Source organism: Phascolarctos cinereus, unplaced genomic scaffold (assembly GCF_003287225.1).
Source record: "Phascolarctos cinereus isolate Bilbo 61053 unplaced genomic scaffold, phaCin_HiC Scaffold_4;HRSCAF=312, whole genome shotgun sequence".
Classification (NCBI taxonomy): Eukaryota; Metazoa; Chordata; class Mammalia; order Diprotodontia; family Phascolarctidae; genus Phascolarctos; species Phascolarctos cinereus.
Window position 1 is genome coordinate 662,204,085 of NW_027555847.1, and position 19,704 is coordinate 662,223,788.

At 50.1% G+C, this 19,704-nt stretch overlaps 3 protein-coding genes across 3 annotated transcripts; 2 read left to right on the forward strand and 1 right to left on the reverse strand.

Annotated features, from left to right (window-relative positions):
• The first annotated feature begins 949 nt into the window (after nt 1-949).
• Nucleotides 950-14,549, forward strand: GTF2F1 (general transcription factor IIF subunit 1). Its single transcript, XM_020971247.1, is given in 15 exon segments — nt 950-1,122; nt 2,260-2,306; nt 2,469-2,541; nt 3,005-3,198; nt 3,569-3,640; nt 3,642-3,737; nt 4,566-4,753; nt 4,859-5,009; nt 5,094-5,158; nt 6,472-6,591; nt 7,172-7,248; nt 7,371-7,509; nt 14,036-14,124; nt 14,126-14,163; nt 14,242-14,549. Coding segments are annotated over 15 exon segments (1,566 nt in total). The 5' UTR covers nt 950-1,110; the 3' UTR covers nt 14,447-14,549.
• A 1,316-nt stretch (nt 14,550-15,865) lies between these two features.
• Nucleotides 15,866-16,692, forward strand: PSPN (persephin). Its single transcript, XM_020971257.2, has 2 exons — nt 15,866-16,073; nt 16,232-16,692. Exons 1-2 carry the CDS (start codon nt 15,872-15,874, stop codon nt 16,558-16,560), a joined length of 531 nt encoding a protein of 176 aa, XP_020826916.1. The 5' UTR covers nt 15,866-15,871; the 3' UTR covers nt 16,561-16,692.
• A 348-nt stretch (nt 16,693-17,040) lies between these two features.
• Nucleotides 17,041-19,689, reverse strand: ALKBH7 (alkB homolog 7, RNA demethylase). The gene is made up of 4 exons (XM_020971256.2): nt 19,054-19,689; nt 18,152-18,325; nt 17,516-17,640; nt 17,041-17,282 (listed from the first exon to the last, which is right to left on the reverse strand). Exons 1-4 carry the CDS (start codon nt 19,273-19,275, stop codon nt 17,138-17,140), a joined length of 666 nt encoding a protein of 221 aa, XP_020826915.1. The 5' UTR covers nt 19,276-19,689; the 3' UTR covers nt 17,041-17,137.
• Between the last annotated feature and the right edge of the window lie 15 nt (nt 19,690-19,704).

The window sequence follows — 19,704 nt, forward strand, 5'->3', positions numbered from 1 at the left end:
AGGTGATCCAGAGGGGAATTGGCGTGATGGAGGAGCGGGTGAAGGTGATGGGGATTTTTAACCAAAAGAAAAAAAAGACTTGGGGGGACTATATACTTCTTCTCTAGTCACAGGAAGGGTTGGACTCGTGCTGTTTAGCCCCAAAGAGGATAAACAGGTGGCAGCATCAACGAGGCAAATTAAAGCTTGCTATACAGAAAAACTTCCTGACAGCGCTATACCAAAGTGGCGCAGGCTGCTTCTTCCGGAAACAACAGCTCCTCCCCGCACTGGAGGGTTTTAAGCTGCGGCTGGATAAGTACTTGTCACAGGTCGTGGCGCAGAGAGGGTTGGACCAGGCCCCCTAAGGTCCCACAAGCTCCCAAGAAGTGGATGCTATGGTTTCTGGAGGGGGGAAGGGAGTCTAGGCTGCAGTTGCCATGGCCTCGCAGTTGCCGTGACAACAAGGCCACGAGAACGACTGAAAGGAGTTAAAGAAAGTGCGGAGTCTGCGCGCCTGCGCGAGGTCCTTCAGCATGCCCAGAGGACTGGAGAACTACGAATCCCAAGGTGCGCCGCGCGATAACGACTATCCTTCGCGTTCCCGTACGTGGCTCTAACAGGATGACGACACAGGAAACACCAGGGTTGGTCCAGCCCGCGCAGGACATTTGTAGCTTCATGAATAATTAATGAAGCGCGAGACTGGCTCTCGCACCCTGCCCTTTCCCCCCAACCGAGAACCCAGGGCGGAGAGATGGGGAAGAGCTCCATTCCGTCTCCAGATCGCCTGCACCCAGGCTTGCCTGTGTTGTGGGGAAAGGCCTGGGCCTTTTGGAGACGCAGAGATATTTGAACAGACCGGGAAGCGCGCAATCGCTCGCCGGGCTCGACGTACTCCATAAGGCCCCTAACGGTTGTCAAGACGACGACGCGGGAAGTTAAACTTCCGGGTCAGGCCGAGGTGCGTGCTGGGATTCCAAGCTTATAGTAGTAGTTCTTCATTATTAGAAGTAAGAGCCGGGCCAACATCGAAATAGTTTTGGGGCTCAGTGGGGACACCAGGGGCCGGCCTGTGCGACGATTCTCGACCCTCCGCGCGGCCACGCTGTGTGCCCAGCTTTGGACAACATGACGACCCTAGTGAGTGGGAACAGTATGGGGGGCCCCCACGATGTGTGGGTGTGTGCATGCAAGAGTGTGTGTGACCCTCGTGAGTCGTGGGAGCGACTTCGGGGTGCCCCCCGCCTCGTCTATGGGCGTGCAAGTTTGTGAGGACGTGTGTGGGACCCTGGGGAGTGGGAGTGGCTTGGTTCCCCTCCACCACCACACCCGCCCCCCTGTGCTGCCTGTGCCTTTGCGTGCATGAGTGGGTGGGTGTGTTCATTGCTGTGCCTGTATCAGTTAGCAAGCATTTATGAGGCGCCCATTATGTCTTGGACACGGTGCTGAGCCCTGGAAATACAAGGCAAGGGGAAAATAGTCCCTATCCTCGAGGAACTCACATTCTCATTTTTTTTAACTTGAGTGTAATATTTATTTGGTGAATTTACATGTGAGTTCATTTACAAAAGAAAAGTTACAGAGAAATTAGCTTTCAGTGCAGTTTCAAATATTTTAAGAATAGGCAACAGCCCGTGAGGATTTGGAATGATAATATTGAAGGGCACATGCATCATTTTCTTTTGTGTGGTTTTTTTCTACCCCTCCCCAGGGGGAGGAAGGGAGAAGAGTAGAAGAAAGTGGCAGTGTCAATGAAAATAAGGCCATGCAAATAAAAACCCTTTTAGAGAATCAGAGGAATTTTAAGTTGGGGTTAAGTAACCCTTGTGAAGTCAGCAGTGGTTGTCCTGGAAGGTGCATAATTTAAAAACTAAAAATGGAGAGCCCTTAGATCTGAACTGTCACTATCCTGGTTGTCAAAGAAATTTCACTTCCCAATTAGCTAACTTCAGACCCATGATCTCCTCCTAAAGCCAGGAGGAGCTCACATTCTTATGAGGGAGATACCATGCAGATAACTTTGCACAGTTCTGTGTTGTAAGCCATGGTTTGTCTGCAGTTCTGTGCCCATGAGTTAGTCTTCCTGAGAGTGTGTGCCAGTGGCCATGAGTGAGTGCCCACCCTTGTGTTTCTACAAGTGTCTGTGCCTTTGTCCATGTGCGCTTCTGTTTTTGACCATGGATGTATGTCACTGTGTGCAGCCTTGTATTTTAAAGTGTTTCTCATACTTGTTACCTAATGCTCTATGACTCTGCGTCTCTCTCTTTTTCTCTCCAGGGGACCAGCAGCCAGACTGTGACTGAATATGTTGTTCGAGTCCCCAAGTGAGTTCTTTGGGGATGGGATGGAATGGGATGGGGTGATGTGGTGTGATATGATATGATATAATATAAAGCAATGTGGTGTAGGGGAGCGCTCAAAGCCCAGCTACAGCTTCTTTCCTACTTATAACTTTCCTGGCCAACTGACTATTCTGTTCCCCGCAGAAACAGTCTCAAGAGGTACAATATCATGGCTTTCAATGCAGCAGACAAAGTCAACTTCTCCACCTGGCACCAGGTAAAATTCTGGGATCCTGGCATAGTCTAGGAGCCTTAAGAAAAAGGTAAAGGAAACTGAGTATGGATCAGAGAATGAGAGTTGGTACCTTCTATGCTCAGAAATGAGGGCATCTTACTGTCAGTCCCTCAAGTGTATATTAGATGCTTATTTTTGCTCAGCTTGTCATTGTATCTTAGGGGACACAAGAGAAACATAAGAGGAACATCTCTTTTTAATACCAAACAATGTAACTAAGTAAGTGTTAGATTAGAAAGTCTCAACAGGACTGTAGATCATAGAGGTCATTGTTCTGTAAAGGCTTCTTGAAGAAGGCAGGGCTTGAGCACAGCTTTGGACAGTGGAGGTGAATGGCATGAGGCCAGACAAGCCAGCTCAGCTGGAGTCTGCCGGAGGTGAGGCAAGGTGTCCCCTAACAATCCTTGCCAGGGGCTCTGGGATGAGGTTGCTTCCTACATGCCAGGCCAAGATGGAACGGGATCTGAGCAACAAGAAGATCTATCAGGAGGAAGAGATGCCAGAATCTGGGGCCGGCAGCGAGTTTAATCGAAAGCTGAGGGAAGAGGCCAGGAGGAAGAAGTATGGCATCATTCTCAAGGCCTTCAAGGCCGAGGACCAGCCCTGGCTACTCAAAGTCAATGGCAAAACAGGCAGGAGGTGAGTGGTCCTTTTAGAGGCCCCCAGTTTATGCTCCTCACCTTCTGGCTTTGGCCTGTCCCAGGGCTGACTTCTGCCCTTCCTGGGAGGGAAAGCAGGGCAGGGGACATTCTTCATGCTTTGGTGGATGAAAAATGCAAGACCACAAAAGGTCCCAGGGAGCTGTTGGTCTGCCTGAGGGCTAGGACCCCAGGCCTTGGCCCCCATCCTGGGCCACTTTCCTAAATCTGTCAGTGCCTTGAGATTCAGATTTCTGTGCCTGTCCCTGTTGAACTGCAGCCAGGCCTCCTGAGGGGAGCAGCCTGTGGATGAGTGACTAGGGCTTGGGTAGTGACTATGTCTTTGTCCCCTTTCCTGCTGCCTGCTGCAGGTTCAAGGGAGTAAAGAAGGGTGGCGTGACAGAAAACACCTCCTACTACATCTTTACCCAGTGCCCTGACGGCCTTCGAAGCCTTCCCTGTGCACAACTGGTACAACTTCACGCCTGTGGCCCGGCACCGGACACTCACTGCAGAGGAGGCTGAGGAAGAATGGGAGAGGTGAGCCGGGGGGGGGGGGCAGGCAGTCAGTCAGTCTGTCAGAGAGCATGTCCTCAGTACTTCTTCTGTAGCTGGCGCCGTACTAAGGGTTTGGGATGCAAAGAAAGGCCAAGGCAGCCCCTGCCCTCAGAGGCGTGTACGTTCCCATGGAGGAGGCAGGGTGTAAATCACTGGGTACACACGAGGTACATCCAGCATGGATGAAGGTCAGCTCCAAGTCTCCAGCTGTCCTGCCCTTCTCAGCCTTTGCCTCATGCTGTGTGCCTCTTGAATGCACTTACCAGGTCGTGGCATGAGTTCTTGTGATCCCTTTATATGTCATCTACCTCCTAGTGACACAACCACTTCCCTGCACCTTCTGGGCCTTGGGCCAGTCATCTTTTTTGTTCAGCAAAGACAGTGGAGGCCTGGGAGTATGCCCGAGGTCATAGGGCTAGTAATTGGCAAAATCCTCTTACGACCTTTGAGGTCTTGGATAAGTCCTTAACCTCATTTCTTTCAGCTCCCTTAGCTATTAAACGAAGGAGGTGGCCTGGATGGCGTCCAAGTTTGCTTCCAGCTCTAGTCTGTGATCAAAGGATCTGACTGAATATCACAACCAGGATCAGACCTAGCTCTCCTAACTCCGTATAAGGGCTCTTGCCACTGCTTCTTGGCTTTGGGAGAGAGAGACACACACCCACCCACCCCAGTGCAAATAAAGAGCCATAAGCCCTGAAGGGAAGGGAGAGAGACCCGAGTTGGGCATGTTCAATCAGGGAAGGCTTCCTGGATGTGGGGGGACTGTTCACCTGGAGACCCTCCGTGATCCATACCCTCTTTCTGTAGGAGGAACAAAGTGTTGAACCACTTCAGCATCATGCAGCAGCGTCGGCTGAAGGACCAGGACCATGATGAGGATGAGGAGGAGCACAAAGAGAAGAAGAACCGGAAGAAGCCCAGTGAACTGCGGATCCATGACCTGGAGGATGACCTGGAGATGAGCTCTGATGACAGCAGTGGCAGTGGAGAGGAGGGTGAGGACGGGGCCCTGGGGTGGGCAGTGTGTGTGCGCAGGGCAAAGGCCCCAGAGGACCAGTGACCAGCCCAGGGTAGGCCCTGACCTCATCTGCTGTCCCCAGGGGAGAAGGTCCCCAAGACCAAGAAGAAGGCGGCTCCCTCCAGAGGGGGCAAGAAGAAGAAGAAGAAGGGCTCTGATGATGAGGCCTTTGAGGACAGTGATGATGGGGACTTTGAGGGCCAGGAGGTGGACTACATGTCAGATGGCTCCAGGTGAGGGAGACAGGCCACCCCACTTCTTCCTTTCAGACTTGGAGGCCAGGTCTGCTCACGTGCAGCCTGTTCTTTCCCTTACAGCAGCTCTGAGGAGGAGGCAGTAGGGAAACCCAAGGTGGTCAAGCAGGAGGAGGATGGCCCTAAAGGTAGGTGTGACACTGGTCACAGTCCAGTTCAGTTCAGCCAGTGCTGGGTAAGTGCCATCCGCTGAGGAGACTTGTATTTGAGAGAAAGAAGCCCTGTCATCAAGGGACTTACATTCTACTTCAGGGAGAAAACATGTAGCCAGAGAGGTGCAAAGCAGATTCAAAATCACTTAGGAAAGGGGAAGCAGGGGATGGGCTGGGAGTGGAAATGCTAACAACAGTGATCAGAAAAGGTCTCCAGTGGGAAGGGTCACTTGAGTAGAGTATTGAACAGAGCTGGGCATGCCAGAAGGGAAAGGTCAGGAAGATGAGGGTTCCTGGCCTGTGGGACAACCTGTTCAGAAGCTCAGCTGTTGTGTGTGAAGAACAATAAATAGGCCAGTGTTTTGGACCATAGAGCTTTTGAAGGCTATCATGTGAAGCACATGTGGAAATGTAGGTTGGGACCAGATTGGGAATGGCTTTAAAGGCCAACAGGAGCCCATATTTCAGCCTAGAAACAAGAGAAAACCTCTGAAGCTTGTTGAGTCTAGAAAGTGACATGGTTCCTTATAAATCCTATGATTTAGGTATAGTAATTTGGCAACTCTGGAGGTGGCTAGGAGAGAGGAGAAATTGGAGGCAAGGAGCCCAGTAAGGAGGCTGTTGCAGTGGTCCAGGTGAGATGAGGGTCTGAATTAGGAATGGAGAGAAGAATGACATAAGAAATAGAGTGGTAGAATAGACAAGAGTTGACAGCTGAGTGGATGTGAGTGGTGAGGGAGAGGAAAGAGTAGAATGTGCCTGGAAGCTTGCAAACCTGGGAACACTTGAACTCTTAAAAAGAACTTGAGAAAATAAAAAAAAAATAAGAGAAGCGGGTTTGGGGGGATGTGATGAGTTCTACTTCAGTCATGTTGAGTTGGAGGTGCATGTGCAGCATCCAGTTAGGAATAGGAAAGGCAATGATGTTTAACAGCTAAGAGATCACTGGTAACCTGAATGAAAGTGGTTGCAAGATTGAGTCAATTTGGCTTGCCAAAGTCAGACCCCTGCCAGGGGTTGAGAAGGGAATGGCAGGTGAGGAAGTAGAGCCAATGAGTGCAACAGACTTTTTCTGTGAGGAGGGCTGGGAAAGGGAGGAGAGAGATACAGGCCTGAAGCTGGAGAAGATGGTCAAGTCCAGCGAAGGTGCTTTAAGATTGGGGTAGATCTGGGTGTGTTTGTAGGCAGCAGAGAAGGAGAGCCAGTGGCTGAGGAGAGAGAGGCTAGGGTCAGGTCAGGAGGGCCAGGGGGCACTGGTGCAGTAGAGAGCTCTTGCTTCTCTCTTCCAGGCATCGATGAAGAAAGTGAAAGCAGTGAAGAGAGTGAGGAGGAAAAGCCCCCAGAGGAGGAGGAGAAGGAGGAGGAAGAGAAGAAGGCACCTACCCCCCAGGAGAAGAAGAGGAGGAAAGGTAAGTGTGAGTGGGGGAGAAGGAAGTTGCCTGGCCCTGGAGACCTTCTGCAGTGTGGCCCAAGCTGCCTCTCCCTCCCCAGCTTTGTTTCCTCCTCCTTTCCTCGATGCCGTCTGTGGGTCACGGGGGTGCCTCAGCTTCCCTTCAGGCACCCTGCACTCATTGCTGCCCTTGTGGCCCTTAGTCATAGCGTATCCTCTCCACTCTCCCCTTTGCCCCCAGGCTTGTCTTTGGAGGCCACTTGAGTCCCTCTGCCTCCCCTCTGGCCCCTCCTTGAGAAGCCCCACTCCCAGGCATCTCTGCCTCCAGCTTTTACTGGCTGGGGGCATCAGTGGGAATGAGCTCAGTGCCACACACTTCTTGAGGCTAATTCTTGTGAACGTTGGAGACGACTGTTGATTCTTTCCATGTCAGAGTCTGGTGTCTGCTACTAGACTAGCTCCCTGAGGGCAGAGCCCGGGGAGGTAGACCTTTTGCACAGGCAGTGTTTGTTGGGGACTGAGGGAAGAGGGAGTTCGGGGTGGGGAGGGCAAAGGGTCCCAGAGTACAGGGCCCAGGCTCCTCCTGTTTGACCCCTCAGGAGACAGCAGTGAGGAGTCAGACACCTCTGAGGAGAGTGACATTGACAACGAGGCATCCTCGGCCCTCTTCATGACGGTGAGTATGGCCCAGTGGGACACGAGCGAGGGGACTTCCTCCACTCCCAGCCCAGGCAAAGGCTGGCTTGTGTTTCTCTTCTCCCTTGGCTCAGTCTTCCCTTCCCCATACCATCTCTGCAGAAGAAGAAGACGCCCCCCAAGAGGGAACGGAAGGCCTCAGGCAGCAGTTCCAGGGGAGACAGCCGCCCAGGCACTCCCAGTGTGGACAGTGGCAGCACGTCTTCCACCCTCCGGGCAGCTGCCAACAAGCTGGAGCAAGGTGAGATGAAGCCCAGGCCTTGTCCCCTCTACTCACAAGCCCGTATTCCTGGCTGGGGCTGGTTCTGCCCCCATTTGTCTCTTCTGATAGGGACAGTAGGCTTTTCTCCATGCCTGGAACTTCACCTTTTCAGACCACTTCCCCAGCTTTTCTTTTAGGGCAGGTTCTGTTATCTCCATCTGAGGGCACAGGCTGAGGCCCAGAGAGCAAGGGACAGGCCAGACTTACCCAGGGAATGGGTGGCAGGGCCCAGACTAGACACAGCTGGTCTAGGGATGTTCCTTCTCCTGGGGCCACCTGCAAGCTGAAAAAGCTCACCTGGTTTTGTGCTGCTGTGGGAGGTGCAGGGCATGGGCCCAGACCTGGCAAAGGGACAGTGCCACTGTACTTTGCCATGGCAATATTGTGCTCAGTTCTGGGGCCCCATTTTGTGGAGCACTGAAGGGTTAATGTATAAGATCTTCCCTATCCACAGCCTAAGCCAAGGGACAAGGAACTTCCCTAATGTACTGTTCTGGGATTTGTTCCAACCCAGACCACCTTGGGGAACTATTCCTTAAAAATAGGACTTGAGGTAAACATCCAGGGACTTGGCCAGTTCCTGGGTATTGACCCAAGACATTTTTGACATAATAAAGATTGTTCTTGAGGTCAGAGAGTTTTGGCCAAAACTCTCAGGACCTTAGGATCAATCACCTGTTCCTTGACTCCCTGCCTTTGTGTAAGGGTGATAAAAAGGGTGTCTCATGGGAAAGGGACTTTGGGAGTGTCCCCTGGGAGAGGATGCTCTACCCATAGGGACTTTCCCAATCGAGACCCTGATGGCTGTGATACAGGACTCCCCCATCCAGATGTTCAGAAATTGGTGCTTCCTCAGATTGGTGATGTATTTCTTCTTCATCGCTCTATCTTTCTGCTAATAGTCTTTGTTTCTAAAATTGTATAATCATATGTAATCACATTTATGTGCATGCATGTTTATGATTATTATCATTATTAAATCATTTATGACCTAGGAAAAGTGTGAACGTGTCTTTGTGGGTACAGATCTGAACCTGTGAAACAAATTGTAAGTGCTGTGCACCCCGTAACACTTTACTGTTACAAATTGGCATCACGAACAGGATCTGTGTCACAATGCCGTTCCTAAAAAAGTCAGGAGAAACTAAAGTTAAAAGAACAGGAAATCCCGGATGGGAAGGACTCCATATTCCTCCCTTGCTAAAGAATTGGCTAAGAATACTACTTGTGAGGATTGGGGGAGCAGTCTCAAACAGGCTGAACCATTGAATGTCATTAAATGTTTAGAGGATATCCCAGTAGGAAGAGGGAAAGAGATAGGGGGAATAAGTGGAAGAGGATGGGCTTTGTTAACTCCATGCCCTGTTCCAGACACTATACCCTACCCTTCAGCATTTGAAAGGGGATTAGGATAAAGGCCAAACTCCAGTGCAGGTTGAGAAAGTAAAACAGATTATAGGCCCCATATAAAATGGTTCTGCAACTGTGACAAAAGCTCTCATTGACACTGGAGAGGAGGCCTCCCTAATTTGTGGGAACCCTGATAAATTTAAACAAGGAAGACCCATGATAATTACAGGATTAGGAGGAAAAGAGATGCAAGAGATAGAACAGAACAAGTTACTATACCCATTAAAATAGGACAATTACCTTGTCGAGATTATACTGTAGTAATAGTACCCATTCCTAAATATATTATTGGAATAGACATTTTAAGAGGAATGACTTTGCAGTTACCGGATGGATGATATGAATTTGCTGTTAGGGCTCTAACCATAAGGGCAGTATTAGTAGGAAAATATAGAATGCCCCCTGTGTCTTTACTTCTACTCTCTAAGACCATTACCCTAAAGCAGTACCAGATACGGGGAGGGCAGGAGGAAATCACTGCTAATATTAAGGAATATGTTGATGTAGGAGTACTGATCCCTACTACTACTAAATGGAATAACCCTGTATGGCCAGTAAGAAAAAAAAAAAGTCTGATGGGAAGTGGAGAATGACTTGATTATAGGCAGTTGAATAAAGCTACTCCTCCTTTGAGGCAGTACCTGACACCTTTACTTTGATTGAACATATTCAAAAATATTTAGGGCATTGGTATGTGGTGATAGACTTGGCTAATGCCTTCTTTACCACACCAATAGATCCAGCCCAGTGGGATCAGTTTGCTTTTACTTGGCAAGGGAGACAGTATACATTTACCAGCCTACCACAGGGATATTTACATAGCCCCACTGTTTACCGTCGGATAGTGGTGGAACATCTAGATGAGTTGAAAATGAAAGGAGTGCAGATAATTCATATTGATGACATCTTAATACAAGGTGAAGATTGTCAAATGGTAGAGGAAAATTTGCATATTTTATTAGAACATATGAAAAGCAAAGGATGGGAAATTAACCCAAGCAAAATTTCAGGACCAGCACAGGCAGTAAAATTCCTAGGGATTTACTGGAATAAGGGGCACAGAGAAATACTTCCTAAGGTTAAACAAAAAATAGTAGATTTTCTTCCCTCTACTAATAAAACTGAGGCCCAGAAATTCATAGGACTTTTTGGATATTGGAGAACACATATTCCCCATTTAGGACAAATATTGTACCCACTTTATAAGGTGACTAGGAAGAAGCATGAATTCATTTGGGGAAAGAGAAAGAAAAGGCGTTCCAAGAAGGCAAAGCTGCAATCCAAACTGCGTTAGATTTATGGCCTATGGAAAACGGCCCTGTAGAATTACAAGTTATCTGTCCAAGTGGGAGATGCTGACTGGAGCCTATGGCAAAAACAACAGGGCAGGAATGTTCCCTTAGGATTTTGGTCAAGAAAGCTGCCCTCTGCTGTACAAAATTATTCCCCTTTTGAACAACAACTTTTAGCTGCGAATTGGGCATTTGTAGAGACAGAACAATTGGCAGTTGGTTATGAAGTAGTCTTAGCACCCAAAATTCCTATAATGCATTGGATAATTAGCATCCCTGTCTCTCATAAAATAAGGCATGCCCAAGAAGCTAGTATTATTAAGTGGAAATGGTATATTCAGAGTAGAGCAAAGACTGGGAAGGCAGGAATTTCTACATTACATGAAAAAATTTCAGAATTGGGAATGACACAAAATGAGAGACCACCAGCGAAAGCCAGCAGGAATTCACTAGTAGAATGGGGACAGGGATATGACAAGTTAAATTCTGAAGGAAAAGATGCATGGTTCACTGATGGATCGGCTAAATATATAGGACAAGTAAGACATTGGAAAGCAGTGGCATATAACCCTACTACAAGAGTTACTTTGGAAAACACAGGACAGGGAAAGTAGCCAATTAGCTGAGCTAATAGCCATGCATTCAGCTATAAAGAATGAACAAGGGAAAAAATGCCATGTATTTACAGATTCCTGGGCTGTGGCTAATGGATTAACTACTTGGATGCCCATACGGAATGAAAATGATTGGCAAATTCATGGGTGGGCTATATGGGGAAAAGAATTGTGGCAGGACATATGGGATTGGTCTCATAATACTAACATTTCAGTTTTTCATGTAGATGCACATACTTCGGTGAACACCCAGAAGTGAGTATAATGCACATGTGGATCAACTAGCCAAAATAGCAACAATACAGCAAGAAGATCAGGAATATTATTCATTAGCGCAATGGGCTTATCAACAAGTGGGACACCTCGGAGTCCAAGCCTTACCCAGCTGGGCCTTGGACAGGGGAATTTCCCTCCCGATATCTCTATTAAAACAAATACCATCTGAGTGTTCCATATGCCAAATGGAAAAGAAGAGACCAGTTCCCCACACCGTGAAAGGTGAACTAGCCTGAGGAAGGCTGCCCGCCCAAATTTGGCAAATGATTATGTTGGTCCCTTACCATTGGACAGAGGTTGCCGGTATATTTGTACCTGTAGATACTTATTCTGGAGTATTGGTGCATGCCCATATAAGAATGCCACTCAGAAAAATACTTGTAGGACTATAGATCATTACTTTATATTATGGATCCCCTCTACAAATACAAAGTGACAATGCAACACATTTTAAGGGAAAAGAAATAGACCACTGTTGTTTATATCATAATATAGAATGGATTTATCATATACCTCATTATCCCCAAGCAGCGGGATTAATTGAAAGGATGAATAGGTTATTAAAAAGAAACTTAGACAATTGGCAACAATTCTTGTGCAGTTGGAAAGATAATTTATTTGAAGCTTTACAACAGCTAAACAATTGGCCTAAAAGAGGGATTAACCCCTTTAGGATGAATGATGACCCTAATATTCAAATAAGATGCAGAGGCCGAAAAATCTAACATACAATGGTGGGCTTGTGATCCACATGCCACACTCCTTCTTAGGAACAGCCGGATCTGCTGGTTATGATTGACATACTTTAAATCCTGTAGATCTTCCTGTAGGGAAGATAGTTATTGTTTCCACAGGAATAGGAGTAAAAATCCCACCTACACGCCTTGGGCATATACTTCCTTGGTCAAGCTTCGCTGTTAAGGGGATACATATCTTAGGAGTAATAGATTCAGATTATGTGGGAGAAATAAAAGTGATAATGCAAAACCTTGGTCCAGAACCAATGCTTTGTTCTGCGGGATCTAGGGTGGCACAATTAGTAATTTCCATCTGTTTCAAGGAACAGTGGGAGCAAGTAGCAGAACCACCTTCAATTTCAACCAGGTGTGGAGGATTTGGAAGTGCTGATTGAAGAGTAGGATCTAAAGTATGGGTTAAAAGACATGCCTCTGATATGCCTCGAGCTGGCGAGATAGTGGCAGGAGCAAGGATGGTACCGTGGTAGTGGCATTTGCTGGAGGTGACAAATTGTACCATTATCCCCTAACACAACTGTTCTTAAGTGAATAGTGTCTTACAGTTTATCTTATACTTATTGGAAGAGTAATGGCACAATGGGAGAATACACTGGTGCGATTGGGAGAAGCAGTGGCAACCACTGGACCACGAGACTGTTGGGTTTGCCAGGAACATCCTCAATCCAGAAAGAAACCTCCCATAGGGCGTGGACTGAATAAGACAGTGCAACAAGTGCCACAACCATACGCTTCCTCCCCATTAATAACATCACCTGATCAAAAGCCTTTATTGAATACTCCCTGCTTTTCCACAGGAAATCCATTCTATAATGTGACATATAAGGAAAGTCAGCATTTGGGGAGCATTTTAATATCCCCAGAGGGGAGGGTCCAGATTGGCCCTTTCACCTGTTCGTGTTTCAATAATGATAATCTTACTAATGTCCTGCCTAATTTTACACATATAGCTTGTGATAATGGTACTCACTCTCCTACTCTATTTAATAGAACCAGTGTGTATATATATGTACCTACTAATTGTTCTCAGTGGCTTATACTAAATTGCTTGACTTCTTTCATTTCAGCAAGGTTACAAGCCTTTTCTTTTTACAAGTGAAGCCTTTTGTATTGGTTTGTTTTCTCTCTCTCTCTCTGTGGGTGATGATTGTGTATGCCCCATAGGAGATGATGTTCCCAGTCCGTGGACAGGTCAGATCTAGAGGCCGACTGAAGGGTTAATGTATAAGATCTTCCCTATCCACAGCCTAAGCCAAGGGACAAGGAACTTCCCTAATGTACTGTTCTGGGATTTGTTCCAACCCAGACCACCTTGGGGAACTATTCCTTAAAAACAGGTCTTGAGGTAAACATCCAGGGACTTGGCCAGTTCCTGGGTATTGACCCAAGACATTTTTGACATAATAAAGATTGTTCTTGAGGTCAGAGAGTTTTGGCCAAAACTCTCAGGACCTTAGGATCAATCACCTGTTCCTTGGCTCCCTGCCTTTGTGTAAGGGTGATAAAAAGGGTGTCTCATGGGAAAGGGGCTTTGGGAGTGTCCCCTGGGAGAGGATGCTCTACCCATAGGGACTTTCCCAATCGAGACCCTGATGGCTGTGATACAGGACTCCCCCATCCAGATGTTCAGAAGTTGGTGCTTCCTCAGATTGGTGATGTATTTCTTCTTCATCTCTCTGTTAATAGTCTTTGTTTCTAAGATTGTATGATCATATGTAATCACATTTATGTGCATGTGTATTTATGATTATTGCCATTATTAAATCATTTATAACCTAGGAAAAGTATGAACGTATCTTTGTGGGTACAGATCTGAACCTGTGAAACAAATTATAAGTGCTGTGCACCCCGTAACACTTTACTGTTACAAGCACGTTGACACTGTGGGAGAACACACCCAGAGGAAGATGGCCAGGGTGTGTAGGTCCTGGAAACAAGGCCCTACAGGAATCAGATAAGGACACTGAGGCCCAGAGAGGGTCTGTAGTAGCAGGGCTAGCATTGCAGTCTTGCTGCTCTTCTTCTAAATGAGTCTTCAGAGAGGGGCCAGAGGACCACTTGAGGAGGACTGAAGAGGGGATTTCTGTTCAGGTGTAGACAAGCCTGATCTGAGAGACCCCTCCAGCTCTGACACTGTAGTTTGGATGGTTTCCTGCAGGGAAGCGCCAGACGGGCCCTAGTGATACGCCTGCCGCCAAGCGCCTGAGATTAGATGCTGGGCCCCAGAGCACATCGGGGAAGTCCACCCCCCCAGCCCCAGTCTGGCAAATCCACGCCCAGCAGTGGGTGAGTGAGGAGTGGTTTCTGGGGGCCGGGGCGGGCACAAGAACCTCAGCCCCCTGACGCTGGTGTTTCTCCCCACAGTGACGTGCAGGTGACAGAGGACGCAGTGAGACGCTACCTGACCAGAAAGCCCATGACCACCAAAGACCTGCTGAAGAAGTTCCAGACCAAGAAGACGGGGCTGAGCAGTGACCAGACAGTCAATGTGCTGGCCCAGATCTTGAAGCGCCTCAACCCCGAGCGCAAGATGATTAATGACAAGATGCACTTCTCCCTCAAGGAGTGAGGCCCAGGCCCAGCGTGGGCCACAGGGCTCAGACTGGGCACAGGAGATCCCCACACCTGGCCCCCACCCCCTGGGGGGGAATAAAAGCTGCTTGGGATTTTTCTGTCTGGCTCTGTGTGACTTCTTGGGGTGGGGAGACCAGGACTCCCAGGGTTATGGATTTGGGAGCCAGAGTGGCCTGAGAGCATCTAGTCCAACTCCCTGACTCTACAGATGGGGAAACTGAGCCCCACAGAGGGAAAGGGACTGGCCTAGTTTCAACACAGACAGTGAATGGAGCTCAGACCTTGGGACTTGTAAATCCAGTGCTCCCCTTCCCATCCCCACAGGGACAGCCTTCCATCAGGGGCTTTAGTCCTGAGTCCAGGTGTGGAAACTTCCCCTCCCTACACTGCAGTTGGCTGCTGCTGGGAATATCTGGGATGTCAGGCTAATTGTGGGGAAATGCCTGGCATTCCCAGGAGCAGCCTCTCCTGTTCCCCATCTCCTTGCCCACACCTTATATGGGAAGGTCCAAGTGGGCTTTTCTGAACCCTGTCTCACCTCATCCTCCCACCCCCTCCTACACACAGGCCATGCTTTCAGGGACTGGGCTTGGACAGCTTAGTTCTCTTCCTAGTGACAGGGACCCTGAAGGGCTGGAGGGGATCCCCAGCCTCACTCTACCTTAGCCCTCAGAGAGAGGTGGAAGAGCGCCAAGTTCCCTGGTCCCATCTATGGCTTGATGATGAAGGGATAATATGGGCTGTGATGGGTGTTTCCTGTTTTGATGTTGGAGCAGCCAGGCCCGGAGACAGGGGCATGATGCCTTAATCCCCTGGAACCTAGAAAGGTTTGAGGAGGGATTTCCCACCATCTGTTGAACATGTGGCTGTCCTCACCGTACCCTCCCCTCCCATTGGTTATTCTGCCATTCCCTGCAGCTCTGCTTGAGGACAGAGATGGGCCGACACTGTCCATTCTGGTCATCCTGATTTAGGGAAAGCCTCCTTACCCTAAACTTTAGGCAATGAGATGTCAGCGCCAGCCCAAGGTAGACAGGCTACTACTCTTCCTCATGACAAGTCTCATAAATTAAGGGATAGTGCAGAAAAGGCTCTGGAATGTTGGGGGAGGGAGCAGCCTGACTTCAATGTTGGGGGTTAGTGGTGGGAGCAACTTTCTCCCTGAACAGTCCACACATGAAGCTTTCACTCTTTCTTCCCTAACCAGTACTGATGGCCCAAAGCGGATAGGACAAGTGCTATGAAGTAACTGGTAGCGACGCTGGGTAACAATCAGGTCTTCTGGCTCTGGTGTGACAAGGGTTAATGTTCTGGGCCACCCACCCAGCTATGACCAGCTCCTCCTGCTGGGGGTGGGGGAGATATAGTAGAGTGCATGGAACCCTTCAGTCTCTAGCTCTCCTACAACCCACAGCTCAGCATGGCCCGGGCACTGGTTCTGCTCACTCTCTTGCTCCTGCCTCCTAGCCTTGGGGAACTGCCTTCTGTCCCCAGACCTCCAGGCTCACCTCTGGAAGAGGAGCCCACATCTGGAGAATTGAGGCTGGTTCCTGGAACTTCAGATGCACCCCTCAGACCTGGAAAGCTGCCTCCGACCTACAGGACCAAGCGGCTATGGCTAGGTAAAGGATTCCCCAGCAGAGCAGGCAAGGAGGCTATTGGTGTGTTCTCTAAGTAGACAGAATGATATGACATCTTAATTCTCCAGAACAGGTCTCCTATTAACCTTTTACTTGCAACTACCCTCTAACTCAGGCCTTGCTCTTCTCCTTTCTTCTAGGGGACCACTTATTACCATCTGCTTCAGAAGCCCTGGTATCCAGGGCACTGCCTGAATGTCAGTTGCAGAGCGTGCTACTGTCAGTGACCGAGTTAGGCCTTGGCTACAAATCTGATGAGATCATTGCCTTCCGCTACTGTGCTGGCAGTTGCCACAGTCCCCGTACCCACCATGGCATGACATTAGCCAGGCTTTTACATAAGGGCCGGGTGATGGGCCAACCCTGCTGCCACCCCACCCAATATGAAGATGTGGCCTTCCTGGACAACAATCAGCAGTGGCATCACCTGCCCCAGGTCTCCGCTGCTGCCTGTAGCTGTGACAGCTGAAAGGCCCATTATCCCGATCCACAAAGCCCACCAATCCCTTCACCAAGCTGGGCAGCAGTGCTGAGACCCACCCTACCTCTCACCCAGCACTTCCCTCCCTTCTCTTCTCTGAGGTTGGATATAAAATGCATTCCTCCTGTGGCTCCTCTCTGCCAGGGCCCAATGTGTCCACCTCATCAGCATCCTGCAGCCTCACACCTGGCCTGCCCATAGACATGTGGGAATAGACATTTATTGACTTGGTAACTGAGGGGGAAGTTAAGTCCATTCTTCAGAGTGGGTGTGATGGAAAACTAGGAGGACTTCGGGGAAGAGGGACATTGTTAATAAAAAGGCGAATGCTATAACTGCTATGCACTAGCTGTGTGCCAGGCTCAGCCCTTCTTTTCCTTAGGACTGACTGCAATAGCCCTTTATCCACTCAGTTGGGAGGGCATTCCCTTCTCTCTTGTTCAACATCAGCCAGACCCAGCGGCCAAATACCATTTCTCTAATTTTATTCATAAATACTTTATACAAAACTCAGGGCACAAGCCCTTGGACTCCCTGAGAGGCCCTGTGGCTGTAGAACTGGAGGTCATCTAGATGAAGGGCCTGGTTCCCCCTCAGGGAGGGAACGGCAAATAACAGAAATTCGTCGGCCCCGTGGGACCCGGCGCTCCCCAAAGAACGACTCTTCATCTCGAAGGATCTGGTGGGAGAAGTCATATCGGGCAGGGCCCCTGGTATGGAGGGCAAGAAAGGCTTGGGTCAGTAGCTGAGAGGCAGGCTTGCTGCCCAACCTGGTGCCCTTTCAATGCTGCTTGGGAGTGGTAGCGAGCATTATAATTCCACTGGCTAGGACTGACAGGGGCAAAGGATGAAATCAATCACACAGAGAACCCAAAGAGTCTAAGATACAGCCCCAGAGCCCATTTCTGGAAGTTCTGCCCCTCTGGCCCTAAGGTCCTCCTACCTGAGGATATAGAGGGACCCAGGTTCCAGTAGCAACTCCAGCCATTCTTGAGGATCTTGAGTGTCAATTAGTCGCATGACACTGGGGGAGAGCAAGGAGAGGCCTGCAATGATGCCGCCACAGAACTGGCCAAAGAATTAGAACCACAAGATGTCAGAACTGAGAGTGGTGGAAATCCAGAGATCATCCCATTTCAGTGATGGGAAGATTGAGGCCCAAGATGAAGCTGGCAGATAAAGAGAGCTGGGCTTGGACCCAAGAAGACCTGAGTTTAAATCTGGCTTCAGATACTTAGTAGCTGTGTGACCCTGGGCAAGTTACTTAACCCTCTGCCTCAGTTTCCTTAACTTTAATGTGGGGATAATAATAGCACCTACTTCACAGGGCTGTTGTGGGGATTAAAGAAGAGCACAGTGCCTGGCACGCAGCAGTTGCTTAATAAATGTTTGTTTGTTTCCTTCTCTCCTTCCAAGAAAGGGAAATAGGTTCCTCAAAAGTCACACAAATAAGGGGAAGAGCAGGGTCCAGGGACCTAGACCTCCTGGCTTTTTCTACCATCCCAGAGAAGGGCAGCCATCATACAAGACAGGCCTCTCCTGTTACTGTGGAAGCCTCCGTCCCTCCTCCTCAGCCCACCTTGATGCTATCCACATGGGGCTTGATGTAGCCATTTTGGTGGAGATCCAGGACGTGAACCATCGGAAGCTGGGCCAGAGCTGGGGGGAAAGCAGCCGCCCGAACCCGCTGCAGAATGGCCTGGCTTGCCTCTGACCAGTGGGACCTCTCTGTCTCCCGGAAGCCGTGGATAGCCTACAGAGATGAAGAAACAGTGGTTAGTTCTCCACATTCAAGGAAGCCTGGAAGCTACTCTGATGTCAACGGACCTAGGAAGGAGTTGAGACGGCAGAGAGGGATCTGAGGAAGAGAGGAAGGAGTCAAATTGGGAGATAAATAAATGAGCTTTGGTACTGAGGGGACTAAAGACCAGGCGGTCCTCAGCCGGTCAATAAACAAATATTAAGCACCTGCTGTGTGCCAAGCACTGCGCTAAGCTAAAGGGAGAGGGAACACAGGGTGGCCCTGATACGAAGTCTAGGGCAGCTCAGAAGAATGAGGAGGGCAAGGGAATTGGGGGTCACTGAGGGACTGGGGAGTTCAAGTGTTGGGTAAATGAAGGATTGAGAAGGCTGGATTGAAAGGCCCTGGGGCTATGACCGCCCAGAGTGGGGGAGTCGCGGCTTTGGGGCCAGGGGTTTATAAAGGAGACAGAGAGCAACGAGGTGGGGGGCAGGAGGAAAAGGGAGGCCTGGGGTGGGGGGCGGGATGAGAACAGAGGAACAGGAGGGTCAGAGCACAGGACCGGGAGAACCTCGGAGACGAAACAGCGAAGACTGGGGGCGCGGCTGTGGGGACAGAGGTGACTGAGGAGGGCAGGGGCACAGGCAACTTGGGGAGATGGAGGATCTAGAGAGGATGGTAGCACCTGGGGGGAGAGTAGGGAGGGGCAGCGGCCAGCGGTCCCGGCCGCCCTCACTCACCGCGTCCCAGTGATCGTACTCATAGCGCCGGCGCCGTAGCGCGGGCTCCAGCTCCCGCCTCAGCGTCTCCTCCTCCACTGAGCTCAAGAAGCCAGGCCGCACCACAGCCGCGCCCCACAGCCGGCGAAGCACGGTGGGCCCGGACCCCCGCAGCCAGCAGGGCCAGGTTCCCAGCCCCGGGGCCCGTAGCGCCCCCAGGGCCAGGCGCCCGCTGCAGACCATGGTCCAGCCGCCCCGGCCAGGTCAGGCCTAGCCAAGCTAAGGCCCTCCCTCTCGCCGCCGTCCCTTCCCCTCAGCGATTGGCTCGTGACCTCCCGGAGGTCTGACGCTATTGGCTGCTCCCAGGCCACGCCCCCATCTTTGGGAGGGCGCCGCCAGCACCTTAACCTTCACGGCCCCGCCCCCGTCCCGCTGACCTCCGAGGGCCGGAGGCCCCGGGGCGGCGAAGCCTGAGTCCAGCTGGGGGTGACGGCACATCCGGCCCGGGCTCTTGGCTCAGGGCCTTTCAAAGGTGGAGGGGGCGTTGGAGCTTATCGCACGTGGACCCATACCGTCCCGGCAAAGAGCCCCCACATCCCATCCATGGCCAGCCAGGCCCGTCCTGCTTCCGGACAGCCGCAGTCAGAGCTGCGAGGGGAAGGGAGAGAGGAG